The sequence below is a fragment of the Apostichopus japonicus genome, chromosome 1, assembly GCF_037975245.1.
Source record: "Apostichopus japonicus isolate 1M-3 chromosome 1, ASM3797524v1, whole genome shotgun sequence".
NCBI classification, from domain to species: domain Eukaryota; kingdom Metazoa; phylum Echinodermata; class Holothuroidea; order Aspidochirotida; family Stichopodidae; genus Apostichopus; species Apostichopus japonicus.
In genome coordinates, this window is record NC_092561.1 from 19,174,010 (window position 1) to 19,201,126 (window position 27,117).

A 27,117-nucleotide genomic window follows, 5' to 3' on the forward strand; every position below is an offset into this window, starting at 1 on the left:
TTCACTGATCTGAAGACTTAACGTGTCGCACTTATAGTATGATTGGAACAAATAACACCATCAAGAAATAAAATCAGATAATTGAAACAATAACGAAAGCAAAAATAAAACATGCACAATGTTAAGTCTTCAGATAAATGAAACAATAAAGCAAGTACCATTAATCAGAGTGTGTGTATGTGTCTCCACATTACTATCGCGTTGATCACCATACATAACTTGAAGCCGTTATGAAAAAGAAATTATAACGAAAATCTTTTATTATATAAGCAGGAGGAGTGTGTTTATGTCGCCACTATATTGCATCGATCATCATACCTATACACAACGTTAATTCTAAACATAAATAAAATAAAGGTAAGCAGAGGGTGTGTATGTGTCTCCACTACACATCTCGTTGATCATCCTACGTACACTACGTTAATTCTGTAAGTAAATGAATAATAAAGATAATTAAAATAAGTAGGAGGTGTCTATGCCTTCATTGGACATCTTGTTATCCTCCTTTTGTGTTATTCTAGGGTAAATGTATCATGGAGAGATTGCGGACGCATCTGGGGTTATTTTGTCCTGTAATCAACGCATCTACTACAAAAACAGTGCGCATATGAACTACCACACCAGGCGGCATCCGAGCAACACGGAGAGGGTCCGGTTTTATCACAGATGGCTTCTTGGAAGTTTGGCGCAATGAAACCATGGCGACACCTACCGTCACGTCTATATGGATTCGCTGAGTAGAAAATAGAAGAAAAACGAGAATTTTAACGAAATAATTAAGTTATTAATGAAAGATATACATTCACTTACTAAATATACGGTATGAATAATGCCTTGAATCTGAGTGGTGTAGGCCATAAGTGTATATAAATCAATACAAACATTAAGTTTTTCTCATTGGGTTAAACTCAATGAAAATGAGGGAGGGGGGGGGGGTTGAATTTGAATGAAAATAGCTCATTGAATATGGCATTAGCCAGGTTTCTAGACGGTGAAATTATATATAATTGACTGTATGAATCACATTGGGAAGAAGTGCAATTACATAACGAAAATACACTGGAAACACTATTACTTTCGTTATGTCTTTGATCATTATGGAATATATTCTGCGAGCTCCTTTATTTCCCTTATGGCAACCCTGAAGAAAATACCCAGTTTGAATTCATCCATGTGAGTATGTCTACTCGACTGTTCCCTCGCTGAAATATAATTAAGTTAACATTTGTATTTGGTACCATATAATAACAATAAACTTTGCTAATACAATGAGACAGTAGAACGCAGACCGACAGGCACGAATGAAGGCGGTTCCTTCTTGGAAAATGTATTGGCCGCCTTTGTGATTGGCTCTTCGTAGCTAGTTGTGAATAGTAATACTTTGTTGGTGCGTTGTGATTCGTCCAATCAACACTTCGTATATAGTATATTCCATTAAAGTAGCCTCCCATAAGTTTTTGTCAATTACGCAGAGTTTTGCTGCGTTCGGAAAAATCATTCGAGTTTTGAAGGATCTGATCATGATTTTATATTTAAGATTAACAGCCGTGAATCATTTAAGGCTCGATTTCTCTTCAATTCGTGACTGAAACCAAACACTGATTAACTAATCCGATATTTACTCTTTCTGTGTACAGAGTACTTGCGTATCTGAGGACAACGGGCTTGTCCTTTTGAAGGACTGTCGTAGAAATGACTTCAATTGGAACAGTCTTTTCTGACACGATTTAATCGCATTAGAGGTATGCGTATGTATGCGTGTGTCTGAGTGTGGTTATAACAAACATAGAACCGCAAACCGAAAGTTTTCCCATTAGTAAGAGATCAAAACTCAGTTCGGTCTCCCCTTCCATCCTTCATTCTCCAACTCCCAACACCACACCCCACCACTACCACTACCACCCACCCCGCTTCCACTTTCCATGGAGGATTCGAAAGCTCTATAATTTGTTTTAATATCTCACCTGCACATTGTTCTCCGTCCCATGTGTAATCTGTTATGCATGGGCAATCATAGGAACCAATAGTGTTGACACAAACTGTATTCGGCATGTCACAGGTAGTGTTACTCTCGCACTCATTTACATCTAATACAAAGGGATAACAGTTAAAGTAGATGGATAAATGCATAGATTGATTGATGGATAGATGGATGGGATTGATAAACCAAAGCAAGGTTATTGAGCAAGTTATCAAGGACTTCTTTGTACTTGTTCACCATTTTACTTTGAAACCTATCTAAAATTTAAGTGTCAACATTATGTCTTCCTGGGTACAAGTTTTAAACATTATTACAATTAGTTAAATTATCACAATTACCTTGGCATAACGACCCTGTATTGTAATAACCCGAAGAGCATTCACATGTGTACGATCCCGCTGTATTCACGCAGTAGTTCTCAACCTGATTACAGTCGTGCTGGTTTAGCTCACATTCGTCAATATCTGAAAGTTATTAAGATATTCGAAAACTTAAAACTTTGGTTTACAAAAGCTAAAAACATAATTAGCAAAAGTGATAAATATTTAGCAGCAGATAAAAATTCTACAGTTAACCAACTACAGACAACGACAATGGATATAATTATGCTATTCAGTTACCTTCGCATAATGACCCTGTAATGTAATAACCGGAAGAGCATTCACATGTGTACGATCCCGCTGTATTCACGCAGTAGTTTTCAACCTGATTACAGTCGTGCTGGTTTAGCTCACATTCGTCAATATCTGAAAGTTATTAATATATTCGAAAAAAATGGAACCATAGGTATATGAAAGCCTTAAACATAATAAGCAAAAGTGACAAACAATTAGCAGTAGTTAATAATGCTAGGATAAAAACTAACTACAGACAACTTACAAATTAAAATAATAATGCTATTCACTTACCTTGACATAACCACCCTGTATTGTTGTAACCCGAAGAGCATTCACATATGTACGATCCCGCTGTATTCACGCAGTAGTTCTCAACCTGATTACAGTCGTGCTGGTTTAGCTCACATTCGTCAATATCTGAAAGTTATTAATAAATTCGAAAAAAGGGATTCTTAGGTACATGAAAGCCTTAAACTTAGTAAGCAAAAGTGACAATTAGCAGTAGTTAATAATGCTAGGATAAAACTAACTACAGACAACTTACAAATTCAAATAATAATGCTATTCACTTACCTTGGCATAACGACCCTGAATTGTAGTAACCCGAAGAGCATTCACATGTGTACGATCCCGCTGTATTCACGCAGTAGTTCTCAACCTGATTACAGTCGTGCTGGTTTAGCTCACATTCGTCAATATCTGAAAGTTATTAATAAATTCGAAAAAAAGGGATTCTTAGGTATATGAAAGCCTCAAACTTAATTAGCAAAAGTGACAAACAATTAGCAGTAGTTAATAATGCTAGGATAAAAACTAACTACAGACAACTTACAAATTCAAATAATGCTATATTCACTTACCTTGGCATAACGACCCTGTATTGTAGTAACCCGAAGAGCATTGACATGTGTACGATCCCGCTGTATTCACGCAGTAGTTCTCAACCTGATTACAGTCGTGCTGGTTTAGCTCACATTCGTCAATATCTGAAAGTTATTAATAAATTCGAAAAAAAGGGATTCTTAGGTATATGAAAGCCTTAAACTTAATAAGCAAAAGTGACAAACAATTAGCAGTAGTTAATAATGCTAGGATAAAAACTAACTACAGACAACTTACAAATTCAAATAATGCTATATTCACTTACCTTGGCATAACGACCCTGTATTGTAGTAACCCGAAGAGCATTGACATGTGTACGATCCCGCTGTATTCACGCAGTAGTTCTCAACCTGATTACAGTCGTGCTGGTTTAGCTCACATTCGTCAATATCTGAAAGTTATTAATAAATTCGAAAAAAGGGGATTCTTAGGTATATGAAAGCCTTAAACTTAATAAGCAAAAGTGACAAACAATTAGCAGTAGTTAATAATGCAAGGATAAAAACTAACTACAGACAACTTACAAATAAAAAATAATAATGCTATTCACTTACCTTGGCATAACGACCCTGTATTGTTGTAACCCGAAGAGCATTCACATGTGTACGATCCCGCTGTATTCACGCAGTAGTTCTCAACCTGATTACAGTCGTGCTGGTTGAGCTCACATTCGTCTATATCTGAAAGTTATTAAGATATTCGAAATCATAAAACTTTAGGCTATCAGTCAGGACCCCCCCCCCCCCTCCCAAGCTCTATTAGTTACAAACCTGACAATACGTGTCAGCCGTACGATCCCTCAGTATTCACGCAGTAAATCTCATTCAAACTGCAATGATGTAGATTAAGATCACATTCGTTCATATCTGACAATTGTTGTTATATATTAGAGAGGTATGTCTTTTATTGCATGAAGTGAACTGCTGAATTAGACATAGGCTATTTCAAAACTTTGCTCAGGGTAAAAGTGTACACTTCTTTTTGAATGGTAGTTCAACTACGTTAAGGAAACGTCATTATGACGTACCCACAATAATATTAAAGTATTCGAGGTTATTGCGACAAACCTAAGTTTCAAGAAACGTTCGTATGAAACAACGTCTTCAGACACACCTTTGGGTTAAAACCGTCGCCTTCAATGTCTGATTTGACACCTGTGTATGTTAAGTACATTTTGTTTTCATTTGATTGACTTCTATATCATATCACAGACGTGGTCCTGTCTGAACCATGGCCGTAAAACCACGTTTCCACAATATGACCTACGAATACTACCATAGACGTGGCCCTGTGTGAACCACGGTCCTAAAACAACGTTTGTTTCGACAATATGACCTACGAATACTACCATAGACGTGGCCATGTCTGAACCATGGCCCTCAAACCACGTTTGTTTCGACAATATGACCTACGAATAGTATGATAGACATGGCCGTATCTGAACCATGTTTTATAATCGTTCTTCGTTACCTCATACAGTTTACTTCCATAGTCTTGGTCTTTTTACTTTGTGAGAATAACATACATCAACTTGCCCATGCACTGGTCTCCGTCCCACTGGTAACCTGTCATACATTGACATGTATAGGAACCAACAGTGTTGACGCAAACTGTATTCAGTACGCTACAGTTGTATCTGCCATTCTGGCATTCATCGACATCTGTAGTACAAGTGAGAAACATGCTAGTTGTTCGAAAGAGATTGATGTATGACACGTGATGTTCGGATTTTATTTGTGTCGGTCATGATAACTGTTACACCCAATAAAATAGAAAATGTATAAAATGTGTTGTCTAACTTTCATTGAGTAGGGGCTACGGGCTAAAAGATGCGTACGCGGTTTTCTCTGAACAACTCAAATTCTTTACATTTAATATCAGGGTATGGATGAAGAAAGTTAAATGAAAGATAGTCACATCACTACTGCATGTATCACATACACTCTCCATGTTCCAACTAACCTTGGCATACAGTTCCTGCAGTTCTGTTATAGCCAGATACACATTGGCATCTGTACGAACCCATTGTATTGACGCAGTAGCTTTCATTCAGACTGCAATTATGAAGGTTAAGGTCACATTCATCCAAATCTGAAAGTTGGTAAAAAGAAAGTGAAATATGACATTCACTATCAATAAACGTGATAGTTTAACGTCTAGGTGAGCTTAAATTTCAAACATTCGATACAAATGTTACGAAACGCCATTATGACATAATGTAATTACTTTTCAAGTCACCCAATAAAGAACCTGGGCACGAACAATCAAACAACCGAACGACCGATCAGCTCTCAACCCCAGTCCTCTTGCATCGATACCGTGACTTTTTGATCATCATCAGGGGAACATAATGCTACACGTGATACTTGAAATTCAGAATTAAGTTAATTAAAAAATGTCGCTTCCAACTTTTCTAAAAACGCTACTGCGTATTATTGTTGCTGTTTACGTAACACTGTATGCATGACACTACGCATGGGGTTACAAGAACATTAGAAAGAATCTACCTTCACGGTTACCTTGCAAAGTCGTATGCTCATGAGATTAATGGCAATGGAAAAAAGTTTTGAATCTTGATTTGTTCCTGGTATATAAATGAGGGAAAGAATATTTTGTGCCCAAACCAGAACAGTATTAATTAGACAATGAAAAAGACATGTGTACGATAGCATATACCACACGAAACAACAAGTTATCATTAGCAACACTTTAACGTGCCATTGTATAGTCTGCATGGTATACCTATATCCAACTAAAGCACAACTTTGGTAAGTCGCCTTATACGTGCTTTTGGCGACTTTGTTATGAATTATATTTGACTAAATGATAAATTATTGAACATAAAACTAAATATACTTGCCATGACATTGGTCTTCATACCATTCGTAACCTGCTATACATTGGCAAATATAAGAGCCAATAGAGTTGATGCACATTGTGTTCGGCAGACTGCAATTATAACTACCATTCTGGCACTCATCGACATCTGTAGCAAAGAGAAAGGACGAGCAAGAAGAGAAAGAAACTGATGAATACAGTAACTATGATTCTTCGCTATTGTTCGATTTTTCATGAGGCATACTTGACATACTATACGAGGCATCGCTGTTGGTGTTGCAGCTGCCCCAAAGTGTTGCAACTATCGAAATTTCACAAACGACATTGGTCATGATACCTGACCTCATGATTATATTCTTAAACACCACCACTGAGCTGCCACCACTGTACGTAGTTCTTAGTGTCTTGCTTAGACACCACCACTGAGCTGCACCACATGCAGATTGAGCTTTCTATCATTGCCTTGAATATATTGAAAATTAGGAGATATAAGTTAGATTTATAGATAGCTGTTTCATCATATCACACATACAGAGAGAGAGAGATGTGTACATTCGATTACCTACCTTGACATACAGATCCTGCCTTGTTGTAGCCAGATCCACAATCACATCTATATGAACCCTCGGTATTTACGCAGTAGCTTACTTTCAGACTACAATTATGTAGATTAAGATCACATTCGTCGATATCTGAAAGTTAATAACAAACAAATGAAAAATATGCAGTTTACTCAAATTGGTAATAATTTGATGTATGATCTATCTAATACATGTCAAGTGTATTTGTAATAATAAAGTAAGTAACACATTACTTATGCTGCAGAAAACTGTAAGTCCTTTGATAACGTTTTAAGGTAAAATCAAACTTGTAGCAAGAAATGACATCTTCGCGACGTTGTTTATGTTAGGACGCTTGCCACTTCGTACTTTGTGGCTTTCTCTGATATTGTTGGGTTTGCTTTGTTACATGTCACTGGTTAATTTCAACAGTAGTTTATGATATATGTGTAGGAGTTCCTAGGGGATAGGAAGCCAACATTAGATAATTTTAAACCCTATCCATGTGATGATTGTGGACGTACACCGGCTTATACCAAGCCGTCTATTTTCGATGAATGTTCAGAGAGTTACGAAGCAAGCGTGTAATTGTCCACAGAAGACTCCGCTAAACAAACAGAAAAACAGCCATTTTCGAACCTAATCATAGTTGGGGCGGACCTCTAACGGTTACAAAACGCCATGACTTTTAACAGATTGAATAATATGATAAACAATGTGCTATTCACGTGATCCGACCAGCGTAATCTAACACGTCACGGGCAAACTGGCACTAAAATTCCAAAAGCTAGACTAAACTATCAGAATCGCAGGATTAATCGTTATTGTGTTATTACAACATATCTGGTTAGATAGTAGGAAGCTTCTATTACTTTGTTCAAGTCATTGACCGAGACATGTAATACGATGACAGCATTATGAGTATATAAATAAATAAATAAATATATATATATATATATAAACATATATATATATACAATATATGTACAAATACATATGTACAAAGTCACGAAGAGGACTTAACTTGCTGGATTATAGATACTTATAAAAGATATCCCTATACTATCCATGAGAAATGAGAACAAGCCCCCTCGCTAGAATACTAGTACCACTATACGGACCCTACTGCTAGTCTGCTTTAGGTTACTTTACTCCGCTTACAAACATTGTGTTTTGTTTTTGACTCAGTTTTTCCCTGAGACCTCTAAAGGTCAAGGTTTAAAACAATGTATATATGTTGTGTCTAATTCAACCTGTTATTGAAAGAAACGGCACTGGAATAAAAAGAATAGGTAGGTCTTAAGGACGTCAATTGTTTTTTATGACTGAAAGCAAGTCAATTTTCCTTTTGTACGTCCGAGAATTTTTTTATTTTTTTATTTCTCATGACATATACATACAGGCAAATACAAATTTATTTTAAATTATACAACTCGATAAAAAAACTATTTCAACCCATTGGCAAAGTACAAATTACTGTGATACTCTTCTTAATAATAATGTCTAAATATTATATTACAAAACCTAATAGATTAGATCACAGCTGCCAATAGCTCTCCCAACTTTCATATTCTGCTTAGAAATATAATAGTTAAATTTTAACTCATGTTTTAAATATTCTAGTAAGGAACGAGCTGATGATATTTTCTTCATTAGTTTTGAATCAAAAATATGATAATTTACTAAAGTTATTATTAAGTTTAACTTGCAGGATAAATCTCCACCAAAGAGAAAGATATACGTGTTCTTCAAACCTATCTTAATTCCCGCGTTTTCAAACCGATTATGTAAATACTTCCAAATCATTCTAACAAAACTACAATCATAAAACATATGTTGGATTGTTTCCGTGTCAACGCCACAAAAAGTACGTCATTTGTACAACGAAATGGAACTGAACAATATAAAGACCAAGAATCCTCTAAAACACTCAGTGTCTCACATCATTTTGTATAAGATTTATGTTTAATTTCTGTCGAGTTTAACATTTTGTCAAAGAGAGACTTACAGCACAAGCTACTGTCACAGAGTGTAACATTAACAAAACTATTTACTGGATTATTAAGCTTATAATCGATATTTTAAAAAAAAAATCTTCCACGAGGATCTTATCGCAGCAATTATACCGTAATATTCAAGAACGTTACACGCAACAGAAAAAAACGTTAACAAAGACGTCAAAATTATAGAAAGAATCTTTCTCATTAACGAAATCATTGATAAAAAAATCCTTTCTGAATCCAATCCCGATAGCATACAGGCCTATTATCAACCACAGTATAGCAAATGTTCCAAGTTGGCTGGCTAAGAATTAAAGCAATGTTCAAAAAGAGTCGAACGATCGCAAAATCGAAGAACCAATTAAGTTGAAAAGGCTCAAAACCTTCCTTATAAAAGACATGGATACTGAATCAAAAGACTTATATTCCTGCAAGTAATACATTATATCGTAAGTTACAAGAATACAATTGCCGATACATTGTCTGAGAAATTGATTTTAAAAGTATATGTGGAAGCTAATCGTTTCACTGCCATGTCTTCTTGCATACATTAATTTAGTAAATACAAGTAAACCAACTTCTAGAGAGAACAATATTCCACAAGATCATGAAAACAACGATATTGTGGTAATATGAAGGATGTCACATTAGCAAACCACTACTGATTACAACAATTCCAGGCTCAAATTTATGAGAAACAAAATATCACAGAACGGCTATAAGAAATTAGAGGTTACTATTTATCGTAACGTTTTTGTCATTTAAATGCATATTTAAATACTTTTAGTTTAAGTTTAACATTTTTCAAAGACAACACGATTTATTTATCATGACGGTAAAGGAAAAGTATTAACTCTCCTCACCTTCAAATTCACAATTGGTAGTGTGAAACACACCAGAGCGTAAATCACAAGGAGTAAGTCCTTTCGGTAGACGAACCTTATAGCCCTTTGGTGTAGCCTGGCCAGCGCATCGAACATCCCGGCTACCATCAACAATCAATCCTAAACAAGTAGCCAAAGATAATATAGATTGCTCATACCTTATATAAACATCATATAAATAAAAAATATCATATACAGCTAGACCCTTTTAGATGGAAGCGTGTAAAGCTCATCAAACCACACATGTGACGAAACTCGTTGTAAAACTGGTCAGTTTATTAATAATGAGCGTATAAGATTTTGCCAAGAAAGATATTGAAATCAGAATTTCCTTCTTTGACATCTTACCGAAAGGTTCTAGAATTTATACCACGCTTCAAACGGCCACGGTGAACTTGATGTTATCCTGCATGCTCTAAAACTCAAATATATTGTCTTAAGAGTTCTATTTTTTATATCCGTATGCAAAAGAGGAAATATCTGGAAAAAAGTTCCCTTTTAACCCATTCTAGTTAAGGTAACTTCTTTCAAATGATGATTTGACTAGATGCGCTATCAGTACAAAGCGCGGTGAAAAATCTGAAGATTACCGTTTCTAACACTTCGTACTAATTTGACAAATCTTCAATAAGATAAACTACAATATAGGCATCCGGAAGAGATGTATTAAAGGTACATAAGTCACAGATCAAACGAAACCGTTTCTCGTGGAGATTGAAACAGTAATGCTCAGAACGAAATATTGGAGCTCTATATTGTGCAAGTAGCAGTAGCGGAAAAGAGAAGAAAATCCGACAATTGAAGCTGGTTGTCATCCGGGTTCAACGAACTATGAATTATATTTAACCATGATGTGTCCTGTTTTTTTATTTTCTCTATCTCTCTTTCTCGCTCTCTTTCTCCTTCTTTGGTTTCTTCATATTTGGTCATTATTGGAACCCTAATCACGATAATCTACACAGTAATCTAAGGTTGTAAGGTAGATACCAAACACTAACATGGAACCTAATAAATATATTGGCCCTATACTAGCTTGCCTGTGAGCTGTTAGTCTATGTGAGCAATTGAACTCCAAAATGAATCAATCATGTATTATTACTCTCTCAGCTTAATGTTTCGCCGCATCGGAAAATTATGAGCAGTGAACCATAAAACCTATCCACGTGTTCATTTTATTTATATGATTATTATTGGATCAAGTGAAACGTAGCAATTATAGTGGATCGAAACCAGCCTATTCGGGTTATACAGTATCGCTGCATTCATTCATTGTTATTTGCACTTTGCGATATTGATCGGCGTATCCAGATCATTTTATGTTTACACAGACAAGACTTCTACCAGGTAATGCCTAATCTATATTAATAATGGATTTTTCAAATTTTGACAGATTCTGCCCAATATATAGAGTCAGATTCAAACTCAAACTGAAACTCAATATAATAATAATAATAATAATAATCAGCAGTTATTTTAACGGACGCTTAAGCGACCAAAACTTTGGTAGAAACCCGCAAGGGCTGATAGATTACAACGTACACGTCGGGTGGCTTCCAGTTCAACATTTTAACTCAACTTTGGAATATTTTCTATTTAGAAAGTCATTTCAGATAAGAAAACCGTAGATTGCTCTTGTAAACAATAACGGAGTGAACTCCTTTTCTTATAAACATTCTTTAAATCCATAAAGTGAGAATGCACACTTCAAAAGTGACCTAAAATATCACTTTTTTTTTTCTTTTGTTACTTCACTTTCTTTCCCAGAGTGAATACGACGAACAAATCAAATTCTTATAGAGTGAAGAATCCATCATTCGAGCTAAATTGATATAAAGTCACTCTTTGATAAGAGTGACTTTCACTCCTAAGTCGATCGATCATCTCGAAAACCCTCTACGAGTGAATTTTTCACTCTTTGATATTAAGAGTGTATGGAAAATATTATAAAAGTTAGTTTTCCATATTTCTTTTCAAATTTACATCGACATAGCATTTTCTTTTGTATCCGTCATAAACCTTTTTTTAAACATATAACACATGCGTCTTTCCTTTTGTGTTCAGAGAGGGATAGAAATAGGGAGAGAAATCTAAATTTTGACATTTGTCTTGCCCTATTAGAATTAAAAAGAGTTTTGAAATTTGAAAATGCTGCTATATCGGTTAATAACGAATTTTATTTTAGTTTTTAATGTATATTTTATAATTATATTCTTCATGACTATAGAAGAGAATATTTCTTTTCCAAAAAAGTTGGACAAATATTTTACTCAACACCAATTACATTGCTAACAATACTGACAAATCTATGACTGTTTTGGCAATAAAATTGGTTAAACTGTAGTTCTTTGACTATATTGGAGCAAAATGTTATTGAAGTTTTAGTTGGATAAATACGTAAAAGTGTTGGATGAAATATTTGCGCAAAAATCTTTTCAGAGTGATTTTTATTAACCGTTGCGTATTATGGTTTATTGTAATAATGTTTTCTTATCCGAATCAACTTCATTCTTGTTTATGTCAGCCGATACTCATAGCTGGTATAGCAACTACTGTTCATGTCCCACATCCGTGCATCAGTAATTACTGTACTTTGTGTTCGTAACACGGTAACATGTGTTACATGTGACACTGTAACAACTGCAAAGCTGTTAACTTGTTCCCATGTAAGACAAAGAACTGCGGGACTGGACAAGGAGTCCATGAAGATGAGAATGCCTAAAGAACGAATCAAAGTAGGTACGGTACCGCTTGATTCCAGTTGACCCCTCTCTTTAAATTACGCCAATTCTTCATGCCGAGCACGAAGAAAGAACATGTTCGTTTATTTCCAAAGGTCTACTTATAGTTATTTCTAGAAACGAATTCATTATTAAAATCGCGTGTTAAAGAACTTTCACTAAATGGTTGGTACAGCAACTACTGCTCTTGTCCGACAACCGTGCATCAGTAATTACTACTATGTGTTCGCAACATGAACCGATGTCGGTCGATTGACAAAATATTAAATTACCGATATTATATGATATTAAAGTTTAATATGAATATGTTATGGCGATTAACAATGGAATCATTTATAAATCATTAGTATTGTTTTTTTTTATGAAGGTGTATTAACAGAGAAATCATCTTCTATACACTTAAGCAATGAAAACATATCTAATGATGAATTTATTAATGATCAGTTGCAATTACACGCTTAAAAAGTTACTTCAAAGTGTTTTTTTTTTCTCATGAAACCTTTAGTTTTGGCCAAAGGTATTACCATAAGAAAAATACATAATTATAACTCACCTGAATATATTAGAAAAGGAAGAAAGGCATAAATTTCCATTCTAGGAAATGCTGACATTTTTTGTTTCATGTTGTAAAGTTGCGATTCGAGGCTAGTGGAGGTACGAAATTATTCTGCCCGCTCAGAAAGCTCCTGACGAACTAAAGTGATTGATTTTACCAGAACCGTAGTTATTATGAAAAGTAATGGCTACACGCTTTGCTTTACAACGAAGATTATCGATCCATTGTCAGGCGATGATTTATGTTGTGATCTTAATCGTCTCGCTCAAAATCTGATTCATGAATAATGAGAGAGCGAGAGTTTCGCTGCAATAGAGAAGGCACAATGACTTGCAATTATCATAAAACTCTTTTTGCAACTAATGAAAATGTATTACTTAGGTGACATTTAGTATGGATAAAATGTTTCGAGTGTAGAACATACATGATTGAAGCTTTGAACTTGTATCTCTGTCATTATTACGTGAAGATGTTGTCAATATAACAACCAATATTACAATATATCCTGCCGTTGTCTGCGTCACAAATACTCATTTGTGTTTATTATCACGATGGCCATTACTTAGGTTGATATATTGTCATATACATCGATAAGATTTTGTATCCTACATCCATTCTTTCTTACTTCCACATATCTCCTTACAAATATCATATAGCTGCAGGCATTAAATTCAAAGTAACAACTAAATCGTGTACGAGGATTCATTTTGTCCTTTTCTGTTACGGTGTATTATCTATACCACGACAAACTAAAGGACAAAAACATTGTCGGTTTCCATTCCACACACATTTCCATTTCTCAATGGTAGGAGTTACCTGTAGCAGCTGTCTCTCCAGTGGGTCCATCCCAACGAACATGATTCAGGACATCATGAGTTACCATGGACACTGGATTTCCAAGTCAAAGCAGCGAAAACAACAAAAACAAGCAACCCCTTCGTTTCAATATCTATGCGATGTAACCGGTTGATGGTAAATCTTTGACAAGTTCTGAAAAAGTGCCCCAAAGATATATAAACTACAAATCGTTCAAGTCTTTGCGTTCATCAAAACGTTATCAATAGTTGTTTCAATCTTATATGAGGACGGGGACATCCAATTGCAAGTGTGAGTAAGATGACGTAATGAGCATGTAATATGACGTAATTACATCTCTAAACTGTCCTCCCATATCATGCTTCAAAGCACTAGTATTGACAGTTCTCGCCTTCATCTGATAGAAATATGATATTCATACTGATCAGACTGACACTACGAGTGCTCTGAAAAGCGGGACATGACAGTACTGTAAAGAAATAAAAATGTCCCAACTGGATGCAATACTATCAGTTGTAACTGTTTTAAGATGATTTCTTAAGTATATTTAGGTATCCGTCCTACACTGGAAGATAGTATAGTGTAGTAGCAGTTTTACTTGAATCGATACGTTCAACTTTAATTGGCAGGATGCTACCCTAACAATGTGATTAATATATATCACCACATAATATTTCGAAATATGAAACCTCTGAAAGAATATTTAACTCTGTATAATAACGGAGATATCCTTATAACAACTTTTGTCAATTACAGCTATAGTGAATGTCGGACATTGTTGTCATTTAAAGAGTAAACTAATATAAAAGATATAGTTTATATTTATAAAGTTTATAAAGTTCCATTCCATTTTTTGTTGTCATGCAAAGTTTAGATGACCATATTTTTTTCTTTTGTAGGAAATCTGAGGACATACCCAAATTATTATAATTTACCTGATAATATTGATGTTAATAAGTAGTTATCTGTAATTTTTACGTTTAGAGGGAAGGATGGAATTATGACCTCTCACTATTTTGGTTGTATTAGTGGTATTATGAGGATGGTGATTACATGCAGGCTTATGTTTAAGATACCTCATCCAGAACAAATGTTTTGTCCAAGATACAAGTCCCAGTGTAAAAAAAGTCAGCTTAATTATCACTAATTAGCAACTTAGTGTTAAAAATATGTTTACGTTGTGAATGACGGGCAAATTAGTTCTTGCAGGATCTGGCTTGCCTTTGCGAGCAATTACAATTTACGTTCAAGCTGTGTCTGTAAACGGAAGTTCAGACAGGTAATATTGCAATTTATACAGAGGCTTTTTCAGATGTTCGAGGATCTTACAGGGTATGTACATACATCACTAGATATCCTTAATTTATCCGGGACGATACATTTCATTCGGGGACTGTGCCCGGAAATCGAAGGACATTGCATTGTGTGGTGGTCAGGTATCTTACTCTAACATGTTGTGTAGCGATTGGCATTCAAGAGGGTGTAACATACTTGACTTGGTTATAACTCTTATCAAGCTGTTTTAATGGGACTCCTTTTTACTATTCACCCTGACATTTGTACGACATTGTGACATGGGTACCTTAAAGAAGCTTTAGTTATACGGCATTGAATATTACGGTTACAGCCTTTCACGCAAGACATGGTTGAATTATTTAGGTTATACAGTCTTTACACTGATATCATCATTTCGAACTGTAGTCTAGACGAAATTTAAAATAGATAAAAAAGCTGTTCAATGTTACTTGTAAATAATTATTATAGGATAATAATTACTCAAAATAAGGCGACGATTCTGTTGTGGACAGTTAATATTTTGCCTAATGTTAGCCTACAAACTTGGCTCTATACTTATAGGAAGTATCACTGCTTTTAAGGAGTCATTCGAAATTACAAAGTAAGCTGAATAAACCAAATTACACATTTAAATCAAACTGAAATACAATTTAAAAAAAACAATTAAAAGCAGATGTCAGACGATTTTTGTTGTGGAGTGGCGGGGGAGGGGGGGGGGACTGTTTTGTCTGCTTGTTTTGGGGGTTTGTCTTTGTAAGTTGTACAAACAACTGTAAAATAACATTGGACTAAGGTGTAACGTAAGGATGGTGTCAGACTAGGGATCTTTGGCGGTTAAGTAGTTTTAAATGGGAAGATAAACTCTAAGAACCATGATAGACAATACAAAAATGTATGGTGCATCTTGGCGTCAAAGACATAATAATACTGATAAAGAAAATGCTGATGTGTAATGAAAGAAAAGATGTAGAGCAAGCTAGATTTGACTAAAAACTACTACAATGTGTAGTAAGTATTAGTAAATAACTTTATTTCTCTACGCTAATCCTTAACAACATTCCATTAATAAGATTCATAATTTAAAAGGAAAACATAGTAATATATATTTAGTTCATCTCTAATTGCTAAATTCCTTTGTTATATATATATATATATATATATATATATATATATATATATATATATATATATTTATAAATATATATATATATATATATATATATATATATATATACATATACATACCACCCGTGGTCTCTTATATTGAGAGACATGATAATATATGAACACATTATATTGCTTGCTCAAAGTGACACAACAGTACAATATACCAACTTGAAGTGTTGAGAAAATAAAAAAAAAGTATCAACGCGATAGAACTATGGAGGCACATTAACACCCTGTTTTTATATTATTTTATTGCTTCACTTATCTGAAGATATAACGTGGGTTGCATTCACATTCACCTCTTCATTTCATGGTCTTTATTGTCCATTTATTTAAAGACGCTTATGTACGTTGTATGATTAGTGATGTGTCTTGTGTTTGTAGTGTGCAGTGTGTAGGGTGAAGTGTGTAGTGTGCAGTGTGTAGTGTGTATTGGGTGTGTATGTAGCGTGTGTGTAGTCGAGGCAAAACGGCATCCATGGTTTCTTTTCATTGATCTAAATGCTTAACGTGTTGCATTTTTAGGATGATTGGGATAAAATAGGATAATTGAAACAATAACGAAGTCAAAAATAATACTTCCACAACGTTAAGTCTTCAGATAAATTAAAAAATAAAGCAAATAACATTAATCAGAGTGTGTGTATGTGTCTCCACATAACTATCGCGTTGATCATCAAACATAACTTGAAGCCATCATGTAACCGAAATTATCATGAAAATCTTAAAATGATATAAGCAGGAGTGGTGTGCTTATGTCGTCATTGTATTGCATTAATCATCATACGTATACACAACTTTAATTCTTTACATAAAATAAAATAAAGATAAACAGAGGGTGTGTATGTGTCTCTACTACACATCTCGTTGATCATCCTACGTACACTACGTTAATTCTGCAAGTAAATGAATAATAAAGATAATTAAAATAAGTAGTAGGTGTCTATGCCTTCATTAGACATCTTGTTATCCTCTTTTTGTGTTATTCTAGGGTAAGAGCTTCATCGAGAGATTGCGGACACATCTGGAGTTATATCGTCCTATAATCAACGCAACCACTACAAAGACAGTGCGCATCTGAACTACCACACCAGCCGGCATCCGAGCAACACGGACCTGACCTTATATCACAGATGGCTTTTTCACCGTTTGGCGCAATATAATCAAAGAGACACCTAGCGTCACTTCGATGTGGATTCGCTGAGTAGAAAATTGAAGAAAACGAGAATTTACATTCACTTACTAAATATACGTTATGAATGAAGCCGTGAATGTTCGTGATGTAGGCCATTAATAAAGGCAAATATGTACACCAAATAAGTGTTCCTCATTGGGTTAAATTCAATGAAAATGGGGAGGGGGATTCAATTTGAATGAAAGTAGCCCATTGATTTTGGCATTAACCAGATATCTTGACATTGAAATGATATATAATTGACTGTATGAAGTACAATGAGAAGAAGTGCAATTACATAACGACAAAATCACTGAAAACACTATTACTTCTTGGTAGGTGTTTCATTATGTCTTTTGGTATTATAGAATATATTCTGTGAGCTCCTTTATGTCCCTTATGGCAACCCTGAAGAAAATAAATCCAGTTTGAATTCCTCCATGTGAGTGTGTCTACTCGTCTCTTCCATCACTCAAAATAATTAATTTAACATTTATATTTAGTGACCTAATAACAATAAAATTTTCTTATGCAATGAGATTGTAGAACGCAGATTGACAGGCACAAATGTAGGTGGTTCCTACTTTGAAAATATAATGGCCGCATTTGTGATCGGCTTTTCGGACAATAGTTGTTAATATTAATATTTTAGAGGTGCGTTGTGATTCGTCCAATCAACACTTCGTATACAGTACATTCCATTAAAGTAGCCTCCCATAAGTGTTTGTCAATTATGCAGAGTTTACTGCGTTATGAATTATCATTCGAATCTTGAAGGATCTGATCATGATTTTATATTTAAGATTAACAGCCGTGAATCATTTAGGCTCGATTCCTCTCCAATTCGTGACTGAAACCAAAACACTGATTAAATAACCGACAATAACTCTGTCTATGTACAGAGTACTTGCGTATCTGAGGACAACGGGCTTGTCCTTTTGAAGGAGTGTCGTATAAATGACTTTAACTGGAGCAGTCTTTTCTGACACGATTTAGTCGCATTAGAAATGTGCGTATGTGTACATGTTTCTGAGTGTGGTTATAACAAACGTATAACCGCTTACCGAAATTTTTCCTATTAATAAGAGATCAATACTCAATTCGGTCTCCCCTTCATCCATCCTTCATTCTCCAACTCCCAACACCCCACCCCACCACTACCACTACCATCCACTCTGCTTCCACCTTTCATGAAGGTGTCGAAAGCTCTATAATTTTAGTAATATCTTACCTGTACATTGTTCTCCGTCCCATGAGTAATCTGTTATGCATGGGCAACTATAGGACCCAATAGTGTTGACGCAAACTGTATTCGGTATGTCACAGATAGTGTTACTCTCGCACTCATCTACATCTAATGCAAAGGGATAAAACATTAATAAATAGATAGATGGATGACAGGAAAGTCATTGGTAAGAGTTAGAATGACTTCTTTGTTTTGTTTACTGTTTAACTTTAAACCTATATCTAAAATTCAAGTGTCAACATGATGTCTTTCTGGGTACAATTTTTTTACCATTTAGCAATTATCACAAATATTACATCTATCAAGTATATGAAATCAGGAATGTGATTATGAGACAGGCATTCAACGAGATAGATTCACTTTGAGGTGAAGTTGTTGCTGCTTCAGGACACTTAGTTTTCACTCATAAGTCGTCAGAGCTTTCACATATTAAAACAGATTTTCAAAAGTAATAAACAATTAGCATAAGATAATAAATCAAGGTTTAACTAACTACAGACAACTAACTAATGGAAATAATAATGCTATTTACTTACCTTGGCATAATGACCCTGTTTTGTAATAACCGGAAGAGCATTCACATATGTACGATCCCGCTGTATTCACGCAGTAGTTCACAACCTGATTACAGTCGTGCTGGTTGAGCTCACATTCGTTAATATCTGAAAGTTATTAATATATTCGAAAAATGAACCCTAAAATGGCCCTTAAACCACGTTTGTTTCGACAATATGACCTAAGAATACTAATAGAGACGTGGCCGTATCTGAACCATGGCCCTAAAACCATGTTCTATAATAGTTTACTTTCATTGTCTTGGTATATGTACTTTGTGAGAATAACATAGATCAACTTGCCTATACACTGTTCTCCGGCCCACTGGTAACCTGTCATGCATTGACATTCATAGGAACCAATGGTGTTGACGCAAACTGTATTCGGTACGCTACAGTTGTATCTGCCATTCTGGCATTCATCGACATCTGTAGTACAAGTGGGAAACATGCTAGTTGTTCGAAAGAGATTTATTTATGAATGACACGTGATGTTCGGATTTTATTTGTGTCGGTCATGATAACTGTTACACCCAATAGAATAGAAAATATAGAAAAATGTGTTGTCTAACTTTCATTGAGTAGGGGTTACGGGCTAAAAGATGCGTACGCGGTTTTCTCTGAACAACTCAAATTCTTTCATATAAATATCAGGGTATGGATGAAGAAAGTTAAATGAAAGATAGACACATCACTACTGCATGAATCACATACACTGTCCATGTTCCTACTAACCTTGACATACGGTTCCTGCAGTTCTGTTATAGCCAGATACACATTGGCATCTGTACGACCCCATTGTATTTACGCAGTAGCTTTCATTCAGGCTGCAACTATGTAGGTTAAGGTCACATTCGTCCAAATCTGAAAGTTGGTAAAAAGAAAGTAAAATATGACATTCACTACCAATAAACGTGATAGTTGAAAGCGTAGGTGAGTTTGAATTTAAAACATTAGACAAATATCACGAAACGATTTGTTCAACGATATGAACGTCATTATAACATAATGTTTAAACAAATATAATAACATTTTAACGAAAAGTCACCGAAGAAAGAACCTGGGCACGAAACAACCGAACGACCTATCCGCTCTCAATCCCAGTCCCCTGGCATCGAGACTGTGATCGTGTGATCATCATCACGGAACATAATGCTACACATGATACTTGAAACCAGAATGTAGTTGTTTAACAAATTTCGCTTCCGACTTTTCTAACAACGTTACTGCGTATTATTGTTGCTGTTTACGTAACACTGCATGACACTACGCATGGGGTTACAAGAACATTGGAACGAATCATTCCTACACGGCTACCTTGCAAAATTGTATGCTCTTGAGAGTAATGGAAATGAAATAAAGTTTTGAATCTTGATTTCGTTCCTAGTATATAGATGAGGGAAAGAATATTTTGTGCACAAATCGGAACAGTATTAATTTGACACTGAAAAATACAATATGTACGATAGCATATACCACACGAAACAACAAGTTGTCAGTAGCAAAACTTTAACATGCCTTGTATGGACTGCATGGTATACCTATATCGAAGTAAAGCACAACTTTGCAATTCGCCTAATACGTGCTTTTGGCGACTTTTGGCGACACAATCATATATATATATATATATGAACACTCGGTATTTACGCAGTAGCTTACATTCAGACTACAATTATTTAGATTAAGATCACATTCGTCGATATCTGAAAGTTAATAGCAAAAAATGAAAAATATGCACTATACTCAAATTGATAATAATTTGATGTGGGGTCTATCTAATACATGGCAAGTGTATTCATAATAATAAAGTAAGTAATACATTACTTATGCTGCAGAAAAACGGTAAGTCCTTTGATAACTTTTTTAGGTATTGTGAAACTATAATTTAGTAAAACGTGGTGCGTCTTTGCGTATATATATATATATATATATATATATATATATATATATATATATATATATATATATATATATATATAGGAATTACCAATGGATAGGAAGCCAACATGAGCTAATTTTAAACCCTATCCATGTGATGATTGCGGACGTACACCGGCTTATACCGAGCCGTCTCTTTTCGATGAATGTTCAGAGAGTTACGAAACAGGCTAATAGACCACGGCTGCCAATATCTCTCCCAAGTATTTACTTTCATATTCTGCTTAAAAATAGAATAGTTAATTTTTTAGTCATATTTAAAATAATCTAGTAAGGAGCGAACTGATAGTATTTTCTTCATCAGTTTTGAATTAAAAATATGATACATTTTGTATAAGATTAATGTTTAATTCTGTCGAGTTTAACATTTTGTCAAAGAGAGACTTACAGCTCAAGCTACTGCCACAAAGTGTAACATTAACAAAACTATTTGCTGGAATATTAAGCTTATAATCGATATTTCAAAAAAATCGTTCCACGAGGATCTTATTGCAGCAGTTATACCGTAATATTCAAGAACGTTACACGCAACAGAAAAAACGTTAACAAAGAGGTCAAACTTATAGAAAGAACCATTCTCATTAACGAAATCATTGATAAAAAAGATCCTTTCTGAATCCAATGGCGATAGTATACAGGTCAATTATCAACCAAAATAAAGCTATTGTTCCAAGTTGGCTGGCTAAGAATTAAAGCATTGTTCAAAAAGAGTCGAACGATCGCAAAATCGAAGAACCAATTAAGTTGAAAAGGTTCAAAACCTTCCTTATAAAAGACATGGATACTGAATCAAAAGCCTTCTCAAAGTCAATAGCAAAACTCAAACCAGGGACTTATATTCCTGCAAATAATACGTTATATCGTAAGTCACACGAATACAATTGCCGATATATCGTCTGAGAAATTGATTGTAAAAGTATATGTGGAAGCTAATCGTTTCACTGTTATGTCTTCTATGTATTGTGTAATTAGGATCTAGGATCTAGGACATTAATTTAGTAAATAAGAGTAAACCAACCTCTAGAGAGAACATAGTCCATAAAATCATGAAAACAACGATATTGTGGGTAATATGAAGGATGTCACATTAGCAAACCACTACTGATTACAACAATTCCAGGCTCAAATTTATGAGAAACAAAATATCACAGAACGGCCTTAAGAAATTAGAGGTTACTATTTATCTTCGCGTTTTTGTCATTAAAATGTATAATTAAATACTTTTAGTTTAAGTTATACATTTTTTAAAGACAACAAGATTCATTTTATCATGACGGTAAAGGAAATGTATTAACTATCCTCACCTTCAAATTCACAATTGGTAGTGTGAAACACACCAGAGCGTAAATCACAAGGAGTAAGTCCTTTCGGTAGACGAACCTTATAGCCCTTTGGTGTAGCCTGGCCAGCGCATCGAACATCTCGGCTACCATCAACAAACAATCCTATACAAGTAGCCAAAGATAATATAGATTGCTCATACCTTATATAAATATCATGTAAATAAAATATCATATACAGCTAGACCCTTTTAGATGGAAGCGTGTAAAGATCATCAAACCACACATATGACGAAACGCGTTGTAAAACTGGTCAGTTTATTAATAATTAGCGCATAAGGTTTTGCCAGGAAAGATATTGAAATCAGAATTTCCTTCTTTGACATCTTACCGAAAGGTTCTAGAATTTATACCACGCTTCAAACGGCCACGGTGAACTTGATGTTATCCTGCATGCTCTAAAACTCAAATATATTTTCTTAAGAGTTCTATTTTTTATATCCGTATGCAAAAGAGGAAATATCTGGAAAAAAAGTTCCCTTTTAACCCTTTCTAGTTAAGGTAACTTCTTTCAAATGATGATTTGACTAGATGCGCTATCAGTACAAAGCGCGGTGAAAAATCTGAAAATTACCGTTTCTAACACTTCGTACTAATTTGACAAATCTTCAATAAGATAAACTACAATATAGGCATCAGGAAGAGATGTATTAAAGGTACATAAGTCAAAGATCAAACGAAACCGTTTCTCGTGGAGATTGAACAGTAATGCTCAGAACGAAATATTGGAGCTCTATATTGTGCAAGTAGCAGTAGCGGAAAAGAGCAGAAAATCCGACAATTGAAGCTGGTTGTCATCCGGGTTCAACGAACTATGAATTATATTTAACCATGATGTGTCCTGTTTTTTTATTTTCTCTATCTCTATCTCTCTTTCTCGCTCTCTTTCTCCTTCTTTGGTTTCTTCATATTTGGTCATTATTGGAACCCTAATCACGATAATCTACACAATAATCTAAGGTTGTAAGGTAGATACCAAACACTAACATGGAACCTAATAAATATATTGGCCCTATACTAGCTTGCCTGTGAGCTGTAAGTCTATGTGAGCAATTGAACTCCAAAATGAATCAATCATGTATTATTACTCTCTCAGCTTAATGTTTCGCCGCATCGGAAAATTATGAGCAGTGAACCAAAAAACCTATCCACGTGTTCATTTTATTTATATGATTATTATTGGATCAAGTGAAACGTAGCAATTATAGTGGATCGAAACCAGCCTATTCGGGTTATACAGTATCGCTGCATTCATTCATTGTTATTTGCACTTTGCGATATTGATCGGCGTATCCAGATCATTTTATGTTTACACAGACAAGACTTCTACCAGGTAATGCCTAATCTATATTAATAATGGATTTTTCAAATTTTGACAGATTCTGCCCAATATATAGAGTCAGATTCAAACTCAAACTGAAACTCAATATAATAATAATAATAATAATAATCAGCAGTTATTTTAACGGACGCTTAAGCGACCAAAACTTTGGTAGAAACCCGCAAGGGCTGATAGATTACAACGTACACGTCGGGTGGCTTCCAGTTCAACATTTTAACTCAACTTTGGAATATTTTCTATTTAGAAAGTCATTTCAGATAAGAAAACCGTAGATTGCTCTTGTAAACAATAACGGAGTGAACTCCTTTTCTTATAAACATTCTTTAAATCCATAAAGTGAGAATGCACACTTCAAAAGTGACCTAAAAATATCACTTTTTTTTTCTTTTGTTACTTCACTTTCTTTCCCAGAGTGAATACGACGAACAAATCAAATTTTTACAGAGTGAAGAATCCATCATTCGAGCTAAATTGATATAAAGTCACTCTTTGATAAGAGTGACTTTCACTCCTAAGTCGATCGATCATCTCGAAAACCCTCTACGAGTGAATTTTTTCACTCTTTGATATTAAGAGTGTATGGAAAATATTATAAAAGTTAGTTTTCCATATATTTTTTTCAAAAATTACATCGACATAGCATTTTCTTTTTTATCCGTCATAAACCATTTTTTAAACATATAACACATGCGTCTTACCTTTTGTGTTCAGAGGGGGATAGAAATTGGGAGAGATATCTAAATTTTGACATTTGTCTTGCCCTATTAGAATTAAAAAGAATTTGAAAATGTGAAAATGCTGCTATATCGGTTAATAACGAATTTTATTTTAGTTTTTAATGTATATTTTATAATTATATTCTTCATGACTATAGAAGAGAATATTTCTTTTCCAAAAAAGTTGGACAAATATTTTACCCAACACCAATTACATTGCTAGCAATACTGACAAATCTATGACTGTTTTGGCAATAAAATTGGTTAAATTGTAGCTCTTTTACTATATTGGAGCAAAACGTTACTCAAGTTTTAGTTGGATAAATACGTGAAAATGTTGGATAAAATATTTGCGCAAAAGTCTTTTCAGAGTGATTTTTATTAATCGTTGCGTATTATGGTTTATTGTAATAATGTTTTCTCATTCGAATCAACTTCATTCTTGTTTATGTCAGCCGACACTCATAGCTGGTATAGCAACTACTGTTCATGTCCCACATCCGTGCATCAGTAATTACTGTACTTTGTGTTCGCAACACGGTAACATGTGTAACAGGTGACACTGTAACAACAGCAAAGCTGTTAACTTGTTCCCATGTAAGACAAAGAACTGCGGGACTGGACAAGGAGTCTATGAAGATGAGAATGCCTAAAGAACGAATCAAAGTAGGTACGGTACCGCTTGATTCCAGTTGACACCTCTCTTTAAATTACGCCAATTCTTCATGCCGAGCACGAAGAAAGAACATGTTCGTTTATTTCCAAAGGTCTACTTATAGTTATTTCTAGAAACGAATTCATTATTAAAATCGCGTGTTAAAGAACTTTCACTAAATGGTTGGTACAGCAACTACTGCTCTTGTCCGACAACCGTACATCAGTAATTACTACTATGTGTTCGTAACATGAACCGATGTCGGTCGATTGACAAAATATTAAATTACCGATATTATATGATATTAAAGTTTAATATGAATATGTTATGGCGATTAACAATGGAATCATTTATAAATCATTAGTATTGTTTTTTTTTTATGAAGGTGTATTAACAGAGAAATCATCTTCTATACACTTAAGCAATGAAAACATATCGAATGATGAATTTATTAATGATCAGTTGCAATTACACGTTTAAAAATTACTTCAAAGTGTCTTTTTTTTCTCATTAAACCTTTAGTTTCGGCCAAAGGTATTACCATAAGAAAAATACATAATTATAACTCACCTGAATATATTAGAAAAGGAAGAAAGGCATAAACTTCCATTCTAGGAAATGCTGACATTTTTTGTTTCATGTTGTAAAGTTGCGATTCGAGGCTAGTGGAGGTACGAAATTATTCTGCCCGCGCAGAAAGCTCCTGACGAACTAAAGTGATTGATTTTACCAGAACCGTAGTTATTATGAAAAGTAATGGCTACACGCTTTGCTTTACAACGAAGATTATCGATCCATTGTCAGGCGATGAATTGTGTTGTGATCTTGAAATCGTCTCGGACATTTTAAAAATCTGATTCATGAATAATGAGCGCGAGATAGGGAGACCGTTTTGCTGCAATAGAGAAGGCACGTGGCTTGCAAGTATCATAAAACTCTATGTGCACCTAATGAAAAGATATGAAGTATTGATAAACTGTTTTGAGTGCAGAACATGCATGAGTGAAGCTTTGAACTTGTATCTCTGTCATTATTACGTGGAGATGTTGTCAATATAACAACCAATATTACAATATATCCTGCTGTTGTTTGCGTCACAAATACTTATTTGTGTTTATTATCACGATGGCCATTACTTAGGTTGATATATTGTCATATACATCGATAAGATTTTGTATCCTACATCCATTCTTTCTTATTTCCACATATCTCCTTACAAACATCATATAGCTGCAGGCATTAAATTCTAAGTAACAACTAAATCGTGTACGAGGATTCATTTTGTCCTTTTCTGTTACGGTGTATTATCTATACCACGACAAACTAAAGGACAAAAACATTGTCGGTTTCCATTCCACACACATTTCCATTTCTCAATGGTAAGAGTTACCTGTAGCAGCTGTCTCTCCAGTGGGTCCATCCCAGCGAACATGATTCAGGACATCATGAGTTACCATGGACACTGGATTTCCAAGTCAAAGCAGCGAAAACAAAAAAAAACAAGCAACCCCTTCGTTTCAATATCTACCCGGTGTAACCGGTTGATGATGAATCTTTGACAAGTTCTGACAAAGTGCCCCAAAGATATATAAACTACAAATCGTTCAAGTCTTTGCGTTCATGAAAACGTAATTTATAGTTGTCTCAATCTTATATGAGGATGGGGACATCCAATTTCAAGTGTGAGTAAGATGACGTAATGCGCATGTAAGATGACGTAGTTACATCTCTAAACTGTCCTCTGCTTCAAAGCACTCGTATTGACAGTACAAACAGTTCTCGCCTTCATCTGATAGAAATATGATATTCATACTGAT

The 27,117-nt window shown here is 34.7% G+C and overlaps 3 protein-coding genes across 3 annotated transcripts; all 3 read right to left on the reverse strand.

The window, feature by feature from the left end:
- Nucleotides 1-522: 522 nt before the first annotated feature.
- On the reverse strand, nucleotides 523-3,292 carry LOC139970287 (thrombospondin-4-like). The gene is made up of 3 exons (XM_071975970.1): nucleotides 3,172-3,292; nucleotides 1,965-2,087; nucleotides 523-733 (listed from the first exon to the last, which is right to left on the reverse strand). The coding sequence occupies exons 2-3, from the start codon at nucleotides 2,050-2,052 to the stop codon at nucleotides 561-563; spliced, it is 261 nt and encodes an 86-aa protein (XP_071832071.1). The 5' UTR covers nucleotides 2,053-2,087; nucleotides 3,172-3,292; the 3' UTR covers nucleotides 523-560.
- A 3,034-nt stretch (nucleotides 3,293-6,326) lies between these two features.
- LOC139972142 (uncharacterized) lies at nucleotides 6,327-13,188 on the reverse strand. Its single transcript, XM_071979115.1, has 4 exons — nucleotides 13,054-13,188; nucleotides 9,742-9,882; nucleotides 6,885-7,010; nucleotides 6,327-6,466 (listed from the first exon to the last, which is right to left on the reverse strand). Exons 1-4 carry the CDS (start codon nucleotides 13,121-13,123, stop codon nucleotides 6,327-6,329), a joined length of 477 nt encoding a protein of 158 aa, XP_071835216.1. The 5' UTR covers nucleotides 13,124-13,188.
- A 4,141-nt stretch (nucleotides 13,189-17,329) lies between these two features.
- LOC139970256 (uncharacterized) lies at nucleotides 17,330-26,000 on the reverse strand. Its single transcript, XM_071975928.1, has 7 exons — nucleotides 25,871-26,000; nucleotides 22,552-22,692; nucleotides 20,045-20,173; nucleotides 19,613-19,738; nucleotides 19,292-19,417; nucleotides 18,741-18,863; nucleotides 17,330-17,535 (listed from the first exon to the last, which is right to left on the reverse strand). Exons 1-7 carry the CDS (start codon nucleotides 25,938-25,940, stop codon nucleotides 17,366-17,368), a joined length of 885 nt encoding a protein of 294 aa, XP_071832029.1. The 5' UTR covers nucleotides 25,941-26,000; the 3' UTR covers nucleotides 17,330-17,365.
- Nucleotides 26,001-27,117: the final 1,117 nt, after the last annotated feature.

Bases quoted from the DNA above. Each gene is read 5' to 3' on its own strand.
- LOC139970287 (XM_071975970.1), bottom strand. From the start codon at position 2,052: ATGCCGAATACAGTTTGTGTCAACACTATTGGTTCCTATGATTGCCCA. The intron at 734-1,964 runs GTGAGATATTAA...TTTTCTACTCAG, and splicing joins GGACGGAGAACAATGTGCAG to CGAATCCATATAGACGTGAC.
- LOC139972142 (XM_071979115.1), bottom strand. From the start codon at position 13,123: ATGAAACAAAAAATGTCAGCATTTCCTAGAATGGAAATTTATGCCTTT. The intron at 9,883-13,053 runs GTGAGTTATAAT...CTACTTGTTTAG, and splicing joins TCCTTTTCTAATATATTCAG to GATTGATTGTTGATGGTAGC. The intron at 7,011-9,741 runs GTGAGGAGAGTT...ATTAACTTTCAG, and splicing joins TACCAATTGTGAATTTGAAG to ATATCGACGAATGTGATCTT.
- LOC139970256 (XM_071975928.1), bottom strand. From the start codon at position 25,940: ATGAAACAAAAAATGTCAGCATTTCCTAGAATGGAAGTTTATGCCTTT. The intron at 20,174-22,551 runs GTGAGGATAGTT...ACCAACTTTCAG, and splicing joins TACCAATTGTGAATTTGAAG to ATTTGGACGAATGTGACCTT. The intron at 17,536-18,740 runs GTAAGATATTAC...TTTTCTACTCAG, and splicing joins GGACGGAGAACAATGTACAG to CGAATCCACATCGAAGTGAC.